The following is a 17,477-nucleotide window of genomic DNA, read 5'->3' as shown; positions in this document are numbered from 1 at the left end:
TGGCGCTAGCTGCGCAGCATTTGTGCACCGCCGCCGTCAGTGTCAGCCAGTTTGCCGTGGCATACGGAGCTCCATCGCAGTCTTTAACACTGGTAGCATGCAGCGACAGCATGGACGTGAACCGTATGTGCAGTTGACGGACTTTGAGCGAGGGCGTATAGTGGGCATGCGGGAGGCCGGGTGGACGTACCGCCGAATTGCTCAACACGTGGGGCGTGAGGTCTCCACAGTACATCGATGTTGTCGCCAGTGGTCGGCGGAAGGTGCACGTACCCGTCGACCTGGGACCGGACCGCGGCGACGCACGGATGCACGCCAAGACCGTAGGATCCTACGCAGTGCCGTAGGGGACCGCACCGCCACTTCCCAGCAAATTAGGGACACTGTTGCTCCTGGGGTATCGGCGAGGACCATTCGCAACCGTCTCCATGAAGCTGGGCTACGGTCCCGCACACCGTTAGGCCGTCTTCCGCTCACGCCCCAACATCGTGCAGCCCGCCTCCAGTGGTGTCGCGACAGGCGTGAATGGAGGGACGAATGGAGACGTGTCGTCTTCAGCGATGAGAGTCGCTTCTGCCTTGGTGCCAATGATGGTCGTGTGCGTGTTTGGCGCCGTGCAGGTGAGCGCCACAATCAGGACTGCATACGACCGAGGCACACAGGCCAACACCCGGCCTCATGGTGTGGGGATCGATCTCCTACACTGGCCGTACACCACTGGTGATCGTCGAGGGGACACTGAATAGTGCACGGTACATCCAAACTGTCATCGAACCCATCGTTCTACCATTCCTAGACCGGCAAGGGAACTTGCTGTTCCAACAGGACAATGCACGTCCGCATGTATCCCGTGCCACCCAACGTGTTCTAGAAGGTGTAAGTCAACTACCCTGGCCAGCAAGATCTCCGGATCTGTCCCCCATTGAGCATGTTTGGGACTGGATGAAGCGTCGTCTCACACGGTCTGCACGTCCAGCACGAACGCTGGTCCAACTGAGGCGCCAGGTGGAAATGGCATGGCAAGCCGTTCCACAGGACTACATCCAGCATCTCTACGATCGTCTCCATGGGAGAATAGCAGCCTGCATTGCTGCGAAAGGTGGATTTACACTGTACTAGTGCCGACATTGTGCATGCTCTGTTGCCTGTGTCTATGTGCCTGTGGTTCTGTCAGTGTGATCATGTGCTGTATCTGACCCCAGGAATGTGTCAATAAAGTTTCCCCTTCCTGGGACAATGAATTCACGGTGTTCTTATTTCAATTTCCAGGAGTGTATTTCTCATCTTGGCAGTTGTCCTTCATTGGAATTCAGGAACATTTAGTCTTCTTTGGTGAAGGTGTTTCGAAAAATCGTGTTTAATAACTCTGCTTTAGAGGCACTGTCATCACTGACTTTACCGTTGTTATCGCGCAGTGAAGGTATTGATTGCGTCTTGTCACTGGTGTGCTATAAGTATGACCACAATCTCTTTGGGTTTTCTGACAGATTTCGAGAGAGAGTTTCGTTGTGGAAATTATTGAAACCATCTCGCACTGAAGTACGCACTATATTTCAAACTTCTGCAAAACCCTGCCTGTCTTGGGGATTTTGCGTTCTTTTAAATTTGGTATGACTTTTTCGCAGCTTCTACAACAGCGATCTGACGCGTTTAGTGTACCATGGGCGATCAGTACCATCACTTATTAATTTATTTGGTATATATCTGTCAACTGCTGTCGATACTACCTCTTTGAAATCATTCTACAACTTTTCTACTCTTACGTGATCAGATCGGAAGGAGTGCAGACTGTCTCTTGAAAAGGCGTTAAGAGCATTTTTATCAGCTTTTCTAAATAGAAATACTTTGCGTTTCTTTTTGATGGTTGTAGGAGTTACGGTATTCAGCCTAGCAGCAACTGCATTGTGGTCGCTATTCCTTGTATTCCACACGATACTCACTATTTGTCCTGGATTATTTGTTGCTAAGAGGTCAAGTATGCTTTTGCAACCATTTACGCTTCGAGTGGGCTCGTGAACTAATTGTTGAAAATAATTTTCTGAGAAAGCATTCAGTACAATTTCGGATGAAGTTTTATAACTGCCACTGGCTTTAAACGTATAATTTTTCCAGCGTATGGAGGGTAGATTAAAGTCACCACCGGCTATACTTGTATGAATGGGTACCTATTTGAAATAAGACTCAAGTTTTCTTTGAACTGCTCAGCTACTATATCTCTGAGTCGTGGTTCGGTAAACGACACAGTTAATAGTTTGGTCCGATTGTCAAGTATAACCTCTACCCATACTGTTTCGCAGGAAATATCTACTTCAGTTTCACTGCAAAGCAAACTTCTTCTGACAGCAATGAATACTCGACCACCAATTGTATTTAATCTATCCTTTCTGAACACTGTTAGACCGTTAGAAAATATTTCTGCTGAACTTATTCCGGTCTTTAGCCAGCTTTCTGTACCTATAAGTATTGGAGCTTCAGTGCATTCTATTAGGGCTTGAAGCTCTGTTTCATTCCTAATACAGCTACGACAATTTACAACTGCAATTCTGATCGTTTCTAGAACTAATTTACTGTGTTTTACCTGCCCACTTTTAGATGGACGCCCTTTCTGTGGTTCCCTGAGGCCCTCTAACCTAAAAAACCTCCCAGTCCCTTCCACACACTCCTTGCAACCAATTTAGCCGCTTCCTTTGTGTAGTGGACTCCTGACCTATTAAGCGGAAGCCGGAAATCCACCACCCGATAGCACAAGTCAAGGAATCTGCAGGCTACTCGCTCACAGAACCGCCTGAGCCTCTGATTCAGACCCTCCAAAGGACCACAGTTGGTTCTATCGACGATGCTGCAGATGGTGAGCTCAGCCTTAATCCGTCAAGCAAGACTGGCAGTCTTTAACATTTCCGCTAGCCGCCCAAAACCATAGAGAATCTCCTCAGATCCAAACAACACACGTCATTGGTACTGATACGAGCCACGACCTACAATTTCCCCGCACAATGTACTTTTCATGGCATCCGGAAGGAGCCTTTCCACATCTTCGATGACTCTCCCCTGTATGCAGATGAAGTGCTTCCTTCCTTCCCCTCCTTGGCAGCCATGTTAGTAAGGGGCCCAATTACGCGCCTAACTTTGAAGCTCTCAACTACCAGCAAACCCACCCTCTGTGAACGCCCAGACCTTGCGGGCCGAGAGGCTTCCTCTGGAACAGGTGGACGACTGCATCCGGCTCAGAAGCATTGTCAGCTACAGATAACACCCGAAGCCTATTCGTCAAACGAACCAGGGAGGCCCTACGATCGGACCCTCGGAAAGTTTTTCGCTGCCTGCCAGACTTTGGAATGATCTCCCACTCGACCAGGGCTGAGGGGTCAACCTCAGTGCAGGCAGAACCAAGAGGTGCCACAGCAGTGGACCGAACGGGGGACACGTGGGACCTGGTCGACGTCTCTCGCATCCGCACAGTGATGCCCCTTGGCAGCAGCTTGAAGGTGTGTGACGGAAACCAATGTAGCCTGGAGCTGTGAGCGAAGGGTCGCCAACTCAGCTCGCATCTGTTCACAGCAATTGCAGTTCCTATCCATTACTGCAGTCGCTCTAGTTTGAAGCTCGTAAAAATATACATCAAACGAACGATGTGCTCGCCTTCTTAGTGGCTAGTGGTGGTCTGGGAAGTAGAGCCATTGGCAGCTGACGGGCAAGGGAACTGTCTGTGGTGGTTGGCGGCGATTGGGAGACACCTTCTCGTGGCCAGTCGTCCTTTCCTGGCTGCTGCCCCACTTTCATCCAGCGCAAGGTTCACAGACTTGGTCGGTCACTGCCATAGCCTTCCAACTAAAATCATGTCCCTTGTTTGCGTCTCACTTGTGTGGCGGACGATGGGACATCCTCAGCTCCAGGCTGTGAATTTCGAGAGTGGTATGTTATGCCACCGTGTCGTCAATATGATTAGCTGTTGGACGGGAGGGCCAGGCCGATACAAGTAAAACAATGTAATTTTTCAAATACCGTCCACATTAAATAACAAATTTCAAAAAGCAATGGTCATTCTACACACTACTTCTAATCAATTTACTTGTACCTTGATTGTAAACGTTTTCAAATGGAATACAATATCAAATTCAGAACAAGAATCTTTAAATAGGCGCCACCACAGACAGTCACAGCAGTATCACCCAACACGACCCACAGGAGCGAGTAGTAGGGCAGTTACAATCAAATTAATACAACAGACTAAAAACTAAACTTAGATTTCAAACATACACAGACAAAAAACCCTTCTTTTACCAGAAAACTAAAAAGCTTTAAAGTCTTAAACTGTGGCGTGACAGAAAAGTCATGTAAATATATCTAAATTTACTAAGTTCAGCCCTGACATAAATGGCCATGTATAACTTCAATCTTGACATTGTAAGGCTAATCTCTTTAATAAAATTCCAATATAATTGTAGGAGGACTGTAGTTTGAACGGTAATGGTAACACTGAAGGTATTACAAGTATTTAATAATGAGCTACCGTCAGAATAAATACTGTATTTTGAATGCTACTGGTAACAATGAGTGTACTACAAAATTTTAAAAATGGGTAAACCTCAGAATATATAAGTAATTGTGGTTTAACAGCTACAAGGAATTCGGAACTGCACTTGCTATCTGTGGAGTTACTGTACCGAATTGGTTAACCACAGTTCAGTGACAAATGTCATATAACAGGCTTTCAGCGGCAAGCTACCGTTTGTGGATTAAACTACCTAATTCAGCATGTATTAAACCACCATTACAATGCACCATAATGACTCAAGAATCCGATTCAGACTGCACATGATCTGCACAACATAAGAATCACATGCACTTTTCTACGCTATCGGGATCTTCTAGTCAATTTTCCCAATATAGTGAGCTAAATATTTCTTAAAAATAACGATACCCAAGGTTGAAACAACTTTGCTTTACAAAGTGATAAAGGCCAATCTACTTCGATCGCTTTTACTGAAGCGAACATTGAGAACATTCGCTCAGGGGCTTGGGTTCAATTCATATTCAAGTGTTCGCTGCAAAATACAAAACGTCCTACCATGCATACACCTTGCATTGCATTTATCCAAACTGGTAACTTCCTCCAGATCACAAATATGAACATAAGAAATTACTATTTCAATTTTTAGCATTTCCTATAATAGAGTCGAACAAACTACTTATGTGGCATTTACAGTCATTGTAAAAACTGAGTCACATGCCACCACATCACATAAATAATGCAGCACCATGGTGCTCAACAAAATAGCTGCAGTCTCGGCATAATGATCAGGTGGGTTAATACATGTGTTTTCCTGGCAGAGGCGGTTGACATCAAAGTGCATGAAACTCAGAGCATGGCATGCCAAGGGCCAGAACCCCACGGCACATCCCAGTAACCATGCGCGTGACTTGGTGTCACTCCACGCAGGCTAACAACACAAAATCCACTCACACAGCCACTTGTCAACGGCTGACCGTGGCTCACCGCACTTGCAGTCAGTACGACGGCTCAATTCCTGCTCCATAGCTGAGCCCTCACTCCGCAGCTACCCCCACTAGCCGTTTTGAGACTCTCCTCGCACACCCCACAGAGCTCCCCGCGCACGCCATCTGGTACACCGGCGTGGCGCTCCGTCACACATAACGACTACTGTCGACAAATAAAATGGGTAGGAGTCTGAACGGCGCAGAGTGGAAATGCGACATATTTCTTTTTTCCGTTTGTTACCTTGAGCTTCTGTTTGGTGCAGGACGGCGGATAATTAGCGCCGTCCTTGGAACTCGCCACGAGTAATCTGCATTACCAAAAACCCCAGACACGATACTAGGTTCCCTCAGTTTTCTCATAGAACACGTGCAGCATCATCTGTCGCATCTTAACGAAATATTTACGTCGAGTACTGTACGTGCTACAAATTGTAACAGTAATCGTTGTTGGTTGATGTCTCTCTTCCTCGGTTAGAATTTATTTGTTTATTTATTTATTTATTCATGTCAGAAGCATTTACGATATATAAAATAATGTACAATATTTTTCATGTCGTATGTATATGTATTTACAAGACAATTATTAACACTTTTGCCACCCGGAAGTTATCGACCTTTATTGCATTTGGCGTTACATGCAGCTGATCTTCTGTTGTGCATGTTGCTGGATATTGGGTACACTTGAATGGAAGGTCGTCTGCGTTGCTCCACACTCACGGAGTGGCGGATCCTCTAGGAAACCCCATTTAGTCATATTGCTCTTACATTCTTCCCGGTTGCCATTTTTGCTTGGTATTTAGGCAGTGCCTCTTATATGTTAATGTGCGGTCAAGGGTGACCCCTAGGTATTTGGGATACGTACAGTGTTCTAGTGATGTTTATTCCCAGGTGATTTTGAGGGCTCTAGCTGCCTGCCGGTTTTTAAGATTGAAAGCGCAAATCTGTGTTTTTCCAGGATTTGGTCTCAACTGGTTTTCCCCGTAGTAATCCGACAGTTCTCTCAATGCTTTGAACAGATTCTCTTCAACAGTTTCAAAGCAGCGGGCTTGGGCGGTGATAGCACAATCATCTGCATAGATGAAGCATGTCTGTTCATCTGACGCTGTTGATCAAAACAGTTTACATTTCGTTTCCACTTCATGTACGTACGTTTATATAAGACCAGAAACAAAAGGAAATAAGACTGAGAGGCTTCCTTTACAGTTTACATTTCGTTTCCACTACATGTACGTACGTTTATATAAGACCAGAAACAAAAGGAAATAAGACTGAGAGGCTTCCTTTACAGTTTACATTTCGTTTCCACTTCATGTACGTACGTTTATATAAGACCAGAAACAAAAGGAAATAAGACTGAGAGGCTTCCTTTACAGTTTACATTTCGTTTCCACTTCATGTACGTACGTTTATATAAGACCAGAAACAAAAGGAAATAAGACTGAGAGGCTTCCTTTACAGTTTACATTTCGTTTCCACTTCATGTACGTACGTTTATATAAGACCAGAAACAAAAGGAAATAAGACTGAGAGGCTTCCTTTACAGTTTACATTTCGTTTCCACTTCATGTACGTACGTTTATATAAGACCAGAAACAAAAGGAAATAAGACTGAGAGGCTTCCTTTACAGTTTACATTTCGTTTCCACTTCATGTACGTACGTTTATATAAGACCAGAAACAAAAGGAAATAAGACTGAGAGGCTTCCTTTACAGTTTACATTTCGTTTCCACTTCATGTACGTACGTTTATATAAGACCAGAAACAAAAGGAAATAAGACTGAGAGGCTTCCTTTACAGTTTACATTTCGTTTCCACTTCATGTACGTACGTTTATATAAGACCAGAAACAAAAGGAAATAAGACTGAGAGGCTTCCTTTACAGTTTACATTTCGTTTCCACTTCATGTACGTATGTTTATATAAGACCAGAAACAAAAGGAAATAAGACTGAGAGGCTTCCTTTACAGTTTACATTTCGTTTCCACTTCATGTACGTACGTTTATATAAGACCAGAAACAAAAGGAAATAAGACTGAGAGGCTTCCTTTACAGTTTACATTTCGTTTCCACTTCATGTACGTATGTTTATATAAGACCAGAAACAAAAGGAAATAAGACTGAGAGGCTTCCTTTACAGTTTACATTTCGTTTCCACTTCATGTACGTACGTTTATATAAGACCAGAAACAAAAGGAAATAAGACTGAGAGGCTTCCTTTACAGTTTACATTTCGTTTCCACTTCATGTACGTATGTTTATATAAGACCAGAAACAAAAGGAAATAAGTCTGAGAGGCTTCCTTTACAGTTTACATTTCGTTTCCACTTCATGTACGTATGTTTATATAAAACCAGAAACAAAAGGAAATAAGACTGAGAGACTTCCTTTACAGTTTACATTTCGTTTCCACTTCATGTACGTACGTTTGTATAAGACCAGAAACAAAAGGAAATAAGACTGAGAGACTTCCTTTACAGTGCAGTGTCAAATGTTAGCGAAGGCAGTTGTAATTTCAGTCTGTGAGATGTATCTACTCAATGGAACTTCGCCTTATAGACGGCATAGGTGACCCGCAAATGAAAGAAGTTCCCACAACTGGTTTCCTTTGGCTTCTGATAAGATAATAAGCTGAGAATGTCACTCGTTATGTTGCACTCTGAAATCATACATTTGCGTCATTCTCAGTCCTTGTGACTGACACTTAACATTTAAGTCGAATCAACAAGTCTGAAAATTACAGAGCCTTGTGGCTGGGCGTCCACAGAATGTAAGAGTCAAACGTGAAATTTAGTTAATTATCTGGGATAATACCCTGAAGAGCCAAAGAAACTGTTACACCTGCCTAATATCGTGTACGGACCCCGGGAGCAAGCAGAAGTGCAGCAACACGACGTAGCATGGACTCGACTACCGTCTGAAGTAGTGCTGGAGGGAACTGACACCAGGAATCGTGCAAGGCTGTCCATAAATCGATAACAGTACGACGGGGTGGAGATCTAGTGTGTACATCACGTTGCAAGGCTTCCCAGATATGTGACGATAGTATCTGATCCCGAAAGAACAGTTACCGTAGATGACCATGCACCTTTGCTAGAATGAAATGATGATTAAATGGACACCCTAGCAGCAACCAGGCGTTGATGTACTTCATTGGAGACATGTTGAAAATGTGTGCCCCGACCGGAACTCTAACCCGGGATCTCCTGCTTACATGGCAGACGTTCTATCCATCTGAGCCACCGAGGGCACAGAGAATAGTGCGCCTGCAGGGACTTATCCCTTCCACGCTGCCCGTGACACCCACATTCCCAACATGTCCACACTACTACATTCGTAGTGCGCCTAATAGGTTTGCCCATCATAATCATTACACGTGGCAGATTAATCTACCATGACCAATGGTCATCTAAGGTAACTGTTCTTTCGGGAACAGATACTACCGTCATACATAGTTAAAATATGGCTTCCCGGCCATTGACCTTCTTGTGCGAACGCACACGCTATGCCCGAACTCGTACGGAACTTGATAGATTAATCTGCCACGGGTAATGAGTATGATGGGCAAACATCTATTAGGCGCACTACGAATGTAGTAGTGTGGAGATATTGGGAATGTGCGTCTCACGGAGAACGTGCAAGGGATAAGTCCCTGCAGGCGAACTATTCTCTGTGGCCTCGGTGGCTCAGATGGATAGAGCGTCTGCCATGCAAGCAGGAGATCCCGGGTTCGAGTCCCTGTCGAGGCACACATTTTCAACATGTCCCCAATGAAGTATATGAACGCCTGGTTGCAGCTAGGGTGTCCATTTAATTATAATTTCTTTCCAGATATGTTCAACAATGTTCATGTCTGGAGAGATTGGTGGCCAGTGGAAGTGTTTAAACTCAGATGAGTGTTCCTGGTTCCATTCTGTAGCAATTCTGGACGTGTGGGGTGTCGTATTGTCCTGCTGGAATTGCCCAAATAAGTCGGAATTCACAATAGACGTGAATGGATGCAGGTGATCAGACAGCATACTTACATACGTGTCTCTTGTCAGAGTCGTATCTAGCAGTATCATGGGTCTCATATCACTGCAACTGCACTCGCCCAAAACCACCACAACTTGAACAGTACCTTTCTAACATGCACGGTGCATGCATTGATGAGGTTGTCTCCATACCCTTACATGTCCGTCCACTCGATGCAATCTGAAACGAGACTCGTCCAAGCAGGCAATATGTTTCCGGTCATCAACAGTCCAGTGTCGGTGTTGACGGACCCCGACGAGGCTTAAAGCCTTACATCGTGCAGCCATCAAGCGCGCACGAATGAGCCTTCGGCTCCGAAAGCCCATATCGATGATGTTTCCTTAAATGGTTCGTACGCTGACACTTGTTGATGGCCCAACATTGAAACGTGCAGCAGTTTGTGGAATGTTACCACTTTTGTCACGCTGAACGATTCTCTCCAGTCGTCACTGGTCCCGTTCTTGCAGGATCTTTTTCCGGTCGCAGCGATGTCGGAGATTTGGTATTTTACCGTCTTCCTGATATTCACGGTACACTCGTGAAATGGTCGTACGGGAAAATCCTCACTTCATCTCTACCTCGGAGATTCTGTGTCCCATAGCTCGTACGCCGACTATTACACCACATTCATACTCACTTAAATCTTGATTGCCTGCCATTGTAGCAGCAGTAATCGATCTAACAACTGCACCAGACAATGTTGCATGTAGGAGTTGCCGACCGCAGCGCCGCATTCTGCCTATTTACATATCTTTGTATTTGAAAACGCAAGCCTATACGTGATTTTTTGGCGCTTGACTGTAATATATCAGCCTATCCACCCCTCATGTGGGCAGTTGATTTCGTGGCGGGCGATGATGCTCCCGCCAGCGCAGGGCACACGCCTCAGCTGACGCCTGCCGCCTTGCTGTTGCAGACAGCCCGTCCTTCGCCATCAGCCGCACGCCCGGCTTCGGCTTCCCGCTGCTAGAGGGCATGGCAGTCTCCCTCAAGTGTGACGTCGACTCCAACCCGCCGTCCAGTCCCGTCTGGGTCAAAGGTAAGCCGAGCGCCGAGCACCGCATAGAACCGTAACCCTTTGCCAGTCCCCGCTTTCCGCATGCTGCGTACGCCACCCACAAGCCTGTATTTCTTGATCCTTCACGACCACCTCACACATATTAGAATGAGGATCTTACCAGTCGTTAACATTCTTTTTTTCATTCCAACAGTATCTGACAGGTGCTGCTATTTCCAAGTCTATGCTTTATATGCATCATGTCATAAAAATAGGAAAAGAAACAAACGCCGAAAATGTCTTTCCTGTATGAAGCGTGCAACTATATATTTTGTGGGAGATGACCTGTGAGCAGCTTCCAATGATTTTGTAACCACTAAAAAAGTTTTTTTTTTAACACGAAAGGAGCAGAAACATCAAAAAGTCGTGTGGTCCTAATTCAGAAAATTTTTCAGTTTATGCCATCCTGATCGGTCGCCTATTAAACATTTTATAAAATCTACGAAATCGATTTTGTTTGCGCCTGCATGTAAGCAACACGATGAACAGTTGTCTGAATCGTACTGCCGTCACGCCTTACCAGGCTGTTCACGTCAGTGAGTTCATTGAACTAAATGAACGTATCGACATTTGCTGCGTTAGAAATGATCGACATACTGAGCAGCTGTATTTTGGTTTAAAATCTTGGAGAGATGGTCTGTCCTCAGAAGTGTGTCTGTCTTTCTGTGTCTTGTAGTTTTTCTGCATCTGTCTTCTGAAACCCAAGAAGGACTTATGGATAATCCTGTAGAACAGAATATGAGGCCAAGATCTACCCCAGTCCTTGCTCCACTGCCTTCCACGATTCATCCGTACAGGACATTGGCCCTTAGCACGGTGGAAACTGCCCTCAAGTTGCTGTGGTAACAGGTGAGCGCGACTGTGGAGCTGCCACTGTTGCTTGGGCTAAAGTTGTGAGAAACGTGTTCACTGCCTTAACAGGAGAACGACTGGCAGAGGTCAATTGATCTCTTTTTCATTCTGATATGCGAATTTCTTTCGTATAGATCTTAAATTAAATTTTCCCTGAGACAATTAAGTCTCTAATTTATCTACGATAGCGGTGGAAACTGAAGAAGTGAATTAGAATTTGTGCTGCGGCCGGGGCTCGAACCCGTGTCTTCTCGCTGACTAGGCAGATCTGCTGACCATTACAGCACCACAGCATATGGTCAACATAGCTGCACGAAGTATGATCACATGTAGTACAGCACTTCCCCATTACGTCCAATGTGTTGTTGTTGTTGTGGTCTTCAGTCCTGAGACTGGTTTGATGCAGCTCTCCATGCTACTCTATCCTGTGCAAGCTTCTTCATCTCCCAGTACCTACTGCAACCTACATCCTTCTGAATCTGTTTCGTGTATGCATCTCTTGGTCTCCCCCTACGAGTTTTACCCTCCACACAGCCCTCCAATACAAAATTGGTGATCCCTTGATGCCTCAGAACATGTCCTACCAACCGATCCCTTCTTCTGGTCAAGTTGTGCCACAAACTCCTCTTCTCCCCAATCCTATTCAGTACCTCCTCATTAGTTATGTGATCTACCCATCTAATCTTCAGCATTCTTCTGTAGCACCACATTTCTCTTCTTGTCAAAACTATTTATCGTCCATGTTTCACTTCCATACATGGCTACACTCCATACAAATACTTTCAGAAAAGACTTCCTGACACTTAAATCTATACTCGATGTTAACAAATTTCTCTTCTTCAGAAACGCTTTCCTTGCCATTGCCAATCTACATTTTATATCCTCTCTACTTCGACCATCATCAGTTATTTTGCTCCCCAAATAGCAGAACTCCTTTACTACTTTAAGTGTCTCATTTCCTAATCTAATACCCTCAACATCACCCGACTTAATTCGACTACATCCCCATTATCCTCGTTTTGCTTTTGTTGGTGTTCATCTTATATCCTCCCTTCAAGACACCATCCATTCCGTTCAACTGCTCTTCCAAGTCCTTTGCTGTCTCTGACAGAACTGCAATGTCATCGGCGAACCTCAAAGTTTTTATTTCTTCTCCACGGATTTTAATACCTACTCCGAATTTTTCTTTTGTTTCCTTTACTGCTTGCTCAATATACAGATTGAATAACATCGGGGAGAGGCTACAACCCTGTCTTACTCCCTTCCCAACCACTGCTTCCCTTTCATGTCCCTCGACTCTTATAACTGCCATCTGGTTTCTGTACAAATTGTAAATAGCCTTTCGCTCCCTATATTTTACCCCTGCCACCTTTAGAATTTGAAAGAGAGTATTCCAGTCAACATTGTCAAAAGCTTTCTCTAAGTCTAGAAATGCTAGAAACGTAGGTTTGCCTTTCCTTAATCTTTCTTCTAAGATAAGTCGTAAGGTCAGTATTGCCTCACGTGTTCCAGTATTTCTACGGAATCCAAACTGATCTTCCCCGAGGTCGGCTTCTACTAGTTTTTCCATTCGTCTGTAAAGAATTCGTGTTAGTATTTTGCAGCTGTGGCTTATTAAACTGATTGTTCGGTAATTCTCACATCTGTCAACACCTGCTTCCTTTGGGATTGGAATTATTATATTCTTCTTGTAGTCTGAGGGTATTTCGTCTGTTTCATACATCTTGCTCACCAGATGGTAGAGTTTTGTCAGGACTGGCTCTCCCAAGGCCGTCAGTAGTTCCAATGGAATGTTGTCTACTCGGGGGGCCTTAATTCGACTCAGGTCTTTCAGTGCTCTGTCAAACTCTTCACGCAGTATCGTATCTCCCATTTCATCTTCATCTTCATCTACATCCTCTTCCATTTCCATAATATTGTCCTCAAGTACATCGCCCTTGTATAGACCCTCTATATACTCCTTCCACCTTTCTGCTTTCCCTTCTTTGCTTAGAACTGGGTTTCCATCTGAGCTCTTGATGTTCATGCTGGGATGCTATTCCAATGTCGGAGAGCCCTGGTACTAGTGACATTAATTTTTAATGTAAGTGACTGAATGTAGCGTGGAGGCCGGCGCGGAGTACTGTGGTTAACAGCACTGGCTGTCGGAAGCGCCATGTCGACATGTAGGGCTCAACAACAGGTGCGCAGTTGAGGTGTGTAGCGAGGGTAGCTGAGCATAGCAGTAGACTGCCCTGCACAGCAAAGAACGATGTAGTATGGGGGTCGTTTCCACCCCACTCGAGCGACATTCTTTGCGATGGGTGACGTGACAAGAGACAACGTTTTAGAGAAACAAATGGCCAGTAATGGAATATAATGAATTTGGGGACAGGGCGTCATTCGAATCGGTGAGTCGGCCACTGCTGAGTAGCCAGCCGCAACACGACGGCGGAGCACCGCAGGTCCGCGAGACGACTGGGCAGCGTCATCAGGAGCCTCCGGTTCGATGCCAGGCTGCGTCTGCCGCCGCACCGGGTCCTTCTAGGAACTTTGCTGCCACAGCCCCACCGACCTGTTGCCGTCGAAGCTGTGGCCCAGGGACGGACTCGGCGTCACAACACCAGTCTCCGTCCGCTTCCTATTCGAGAGACGCGGGTCGAGACCCGCCAACAGCAGCCTCTGCCACCTGGGAGGAGAGAGCAGTGGGACCGCCGCCTGGTGTGTCGCGGCTGGCCGTGGCCTTGCATTCGCCAATGGGCCGAAGTACTGACGCAACGTCGGCGGACGCCGTCCTAGCAGCCGACACCAGCTGCTCCATTCAGAGCTCACCAGGAGAGACGTGCCTGCTTCATGTAGACTTGAACATAAAATGAAGATATTGTTAAATTGTTCATAGCGTCGACACTGGTTCCGCACCACCTACCGCATCACCACACACACACACACACCATCTCCTACAGAGGTGCCACTGCAGGGTGCTCCATAAAATAGTCTACTCTACGGATTTTATGAATTTTAATTGTTTAAGGGTATGTTTCATTTTCCTTAATTGTTTTAATTGACCCCCGATCGTGTTTAATGGACAACGTCTCACAGAAATGCATTTTACCGGGTTCATTTACCGCTTTTTTAGATGACAATGATGAACTTCATGCAACATCGCGCGTCGTCTCAGGCGCCACGCCACGGTTCGCGCGGTTATCCCCGTCGGAGGTTCGAGTCCTCCCTCGGGCATGGGTGTGTGTGTTGTCCTTAGCGTAAGTTAGTGTAAGTTACATTAAATAGTGTGTAAGCCTAGGGACCTACGACCTCATCGGTTTTGTCCCATAGGAACTTACCACAAATTTCCATTGAGCACCTGTTTGGTGTCAGTAACAGTTCAACTGGTAGCTGTACTGGATCGCTATCACAGTCGTGGCCACTGGAAGCTGAAAATAAATGACTGGTTGGTAATAGAAACTAAGATTAGGTATTTCCTGAATGGTTTTTCTTATTTGAGGAAAGATGAAAGAGAACAACGGATACTAGCTTTGCAAAAACAGACATAATGTCTTATGGGATAACAGCAATCAGTGATTTCATAATGTTCTGAATGAACCGAAACCGGTGATATGAATAAAAAAATTTGCAATCAAGACGAGATTTAAGTAACAGGATACTAGCTTGGAAGAAGATAACACGCTGCATCTGACGGAACCTTACGATAGTGGAGAATACATCAGACACGTTCTTAACTTATATTAGGTTGTCAAAAGAACTGAAACGCAAGCGTTGGTGGTACTGTGTACGGGACTAGAGGCGAAGTGCCACCACAGTGAGAAAAGAACAAAGTGTATATCATTCAAGTGCTACTAAGGGAAGACTAAGAAAAATGTGGTCAGTCATAGTTCTGTGGACTGCAGTAATAGTCGATGCGGCTGCAGGAAAAAAAAAATCCAGAAACAGCCAATTTCTATAATAACACCAAATTCGCCGAAGGTGTGTACACCAAATGGCACGCAAATGTAGCATAAGAGCCACGACGTGGTGTTGGCTCATACATGTTTTCAGTAACGTTCAAGATTTGGCTGCGATCAACGACCACACCTTAAACAAATTGATAACCGACTATACGATCTCTCAACGCTCTATTATAATGAAAGCTATAAAAGAACTAGTGATAACAATCAGGAATTCTTCTCGCCCTCAGCTGTTCTAGACTCCATACACTTTCACTGCCGATAGGAAGAAAAGGTGTTAAACAAAATATAGGGCTATGGCTTGATAGATGCTGAATGAAACAAGTTTGGCCGCCAAGAGAGAAACGCGTGAAGCCTTGAGCGACTACCGTAGCAGAATACTGTCACACTATCCTTCACACAACCCAAGACTGTTAGTGGTACCAAGATTACTGTCCAGTCAGTAGCGAGTGATACAGGAACTGACACTGAGGATCAGTTCCCTACTCTTAAACTATGATCTACCGTAGACCCCTCGAAGAAGTAATTGAAGTGATCCACAAAACCACCGTTCAATATCATTGGCATCGATTTGTTGTAGAATCTTAGAACATATTAAGAGCTTAAGCATAATGAGGTATCTCGAACAGAATGAGCTCCTCCATGCCATCCAGCATGGATTCTGAAAACATCGATCATGTGAAACACAAATTGCAATTTTCTCACATGAGGTATTGAAAGCTTTGGATCAATATAGTCAGTTAGATGCAATATTTCCTGATTTGCGGAAAACATTTGGCTCAGTACCACACCTATGCTTGTTGTCAGAAGTACAATCATGTGGGATATCAAGTGGAATTCGTGACTGGATTGAGGGTTTTCTGGTAGGGAGAACGCAGCATCTTATCTTAGCTGGAGAATCATCATCAGATGTAGAGCAACTTCAGGTGTGCTTTAGGGAAGTGTGTTGCGGCCCTTGCTGATCAAGCTGTATATTAATGATTTGCAGACAATATTAAATTTATGGAGTTGATCGGTTATCTATAATGAAACTGTCTGAAAGAAGCTGCATAAATGTTCAGTTAGATAAAATTCCCAAGTAATGTAACGGTTGTTAACTTGTTTTACATCTTCAAAATGTAAAACTGAACATTTGACAAAATGAAAAATGTAGTACCTAAACAGTATTTTATTCAGAATAATCTCCATTGCTGTTTATACATTTCTCCCACTTCTCCGGAAGGTTATAAATGCCACCCCAAAAAAACAGTTCTTTTGAAGCGAACCAGCCAGGGAGCCATTTTCGAAATTTTTCACACGTATTGGAGACTTGTTCAGCAAGAGCGTGTCCCAATTATGCAAATATAAGATAATCGGAAGGAGCGAAGTTTGGAGAATATTATGCAAGCCCTTGTATTTCCCAATTGAACCCTCGATCGTTTTTTTGCCTGTTTTGCTTTGTGAGATGGGGCTTCCTCATGGAGCAATATGACTTTATGTTGCCTTTTTCCATATTCCGAACGTTTCTCACGTAATGCTCCATTTCAATCGATCATTTGCTGTTGGTAGCGCCAATGTTAACGGTCTCGCCAAGTTTTAGCAGCTCATAATAGATGAAACCCTTCTGATCTCACCAAACATAGAGCATTGTCTTCTTTCCAAAGCGACTTGGTTTTGCCTGGATTCACCCATGATTTTCAACGCTTAGGATACATTTTTCATTACTTGCCACTATTCGATGGAGAAACAACTTTCTTTTGTATCTGACGAGCAGCATTTCACAAGTGGTCTTTCGAGTTGCTTGCTGCCCTTCATTCAGATCATGAGGAACCCATTTTCCCACTTTCTCCACTTTTCCCATAGCTTTCATTGTTCCGCGAGTTCCTGTTGAGTTTATCATCTTCATCCAATAAGGCATTCATTTTGTTGTCTTCAAACTTTTTCGGTGGTTTCCTGGGCTCGTCGTTTCTCATGTCAAAATCACCACTTTTGAATTTTTTGAACCACTCGAAACACTGTGTTTTCCCAAGAGCATGTTCGCCGAAAACTTTGTCACGCATTCGATGCGATTCTGCAGCAGTTTTCTTCAAATGATAACATAAACCCAATGCTGTCAGCAAATTGTATTTCGTTGGCA

The 17,477-nt window shown here is 44.6% G+C and overlaps 1 protein-coding gene and 1 non-coding gene across 2 annotated transcripts in view; both read left to right on the top strand.

Moving 5' to 3' along the window:
* The window catches only part of LOC126235575 (uncharacterized), a 196,699-nt gene that overhangs the window by 30,408 nt on the left and 148,814 nt on the right, over positions 1–17,477 (top strand). The window contains exon 4 of the mRNA XM_049944292.1: positions 10,428–10,550. Coding sequence (XP_049800249.1) covers positions 10,428–10,550 — 123 coding nt within the window. The remainder of the gene's footprint in view (positions 1–10,427; positions 10,551–17,477) is intronic.
* Positions 9,173–9,246, top strand: Trnaa-ugc (transfer RNA alanine (anticodon UGC)). The gene has a single exon. It is a non-coding gene; the product is annotated as a tRNA-Ala (tRNA).

The sequence above is a fragment of the Schistocerca nitens genome, chromosome 2 (genome assembly GCF_023898315.1).
Source record: "Schistocerca nitens isolate TAMUIC-IGC-003100 chromosome 2, iqSchNite1.1, whole genome shotgun sequence".
Taxonomy (NCBI): Eukaryota; Metazoa; Arthropoda; class Insecta; order Orthoptera; family Acrididae; genus Schistocerca; species Schistocerca nitens.
Note: the sequence above shows the minus strand (reverse complement) of the source record. Positions and strands in the feature narration are given on the sequence as shown.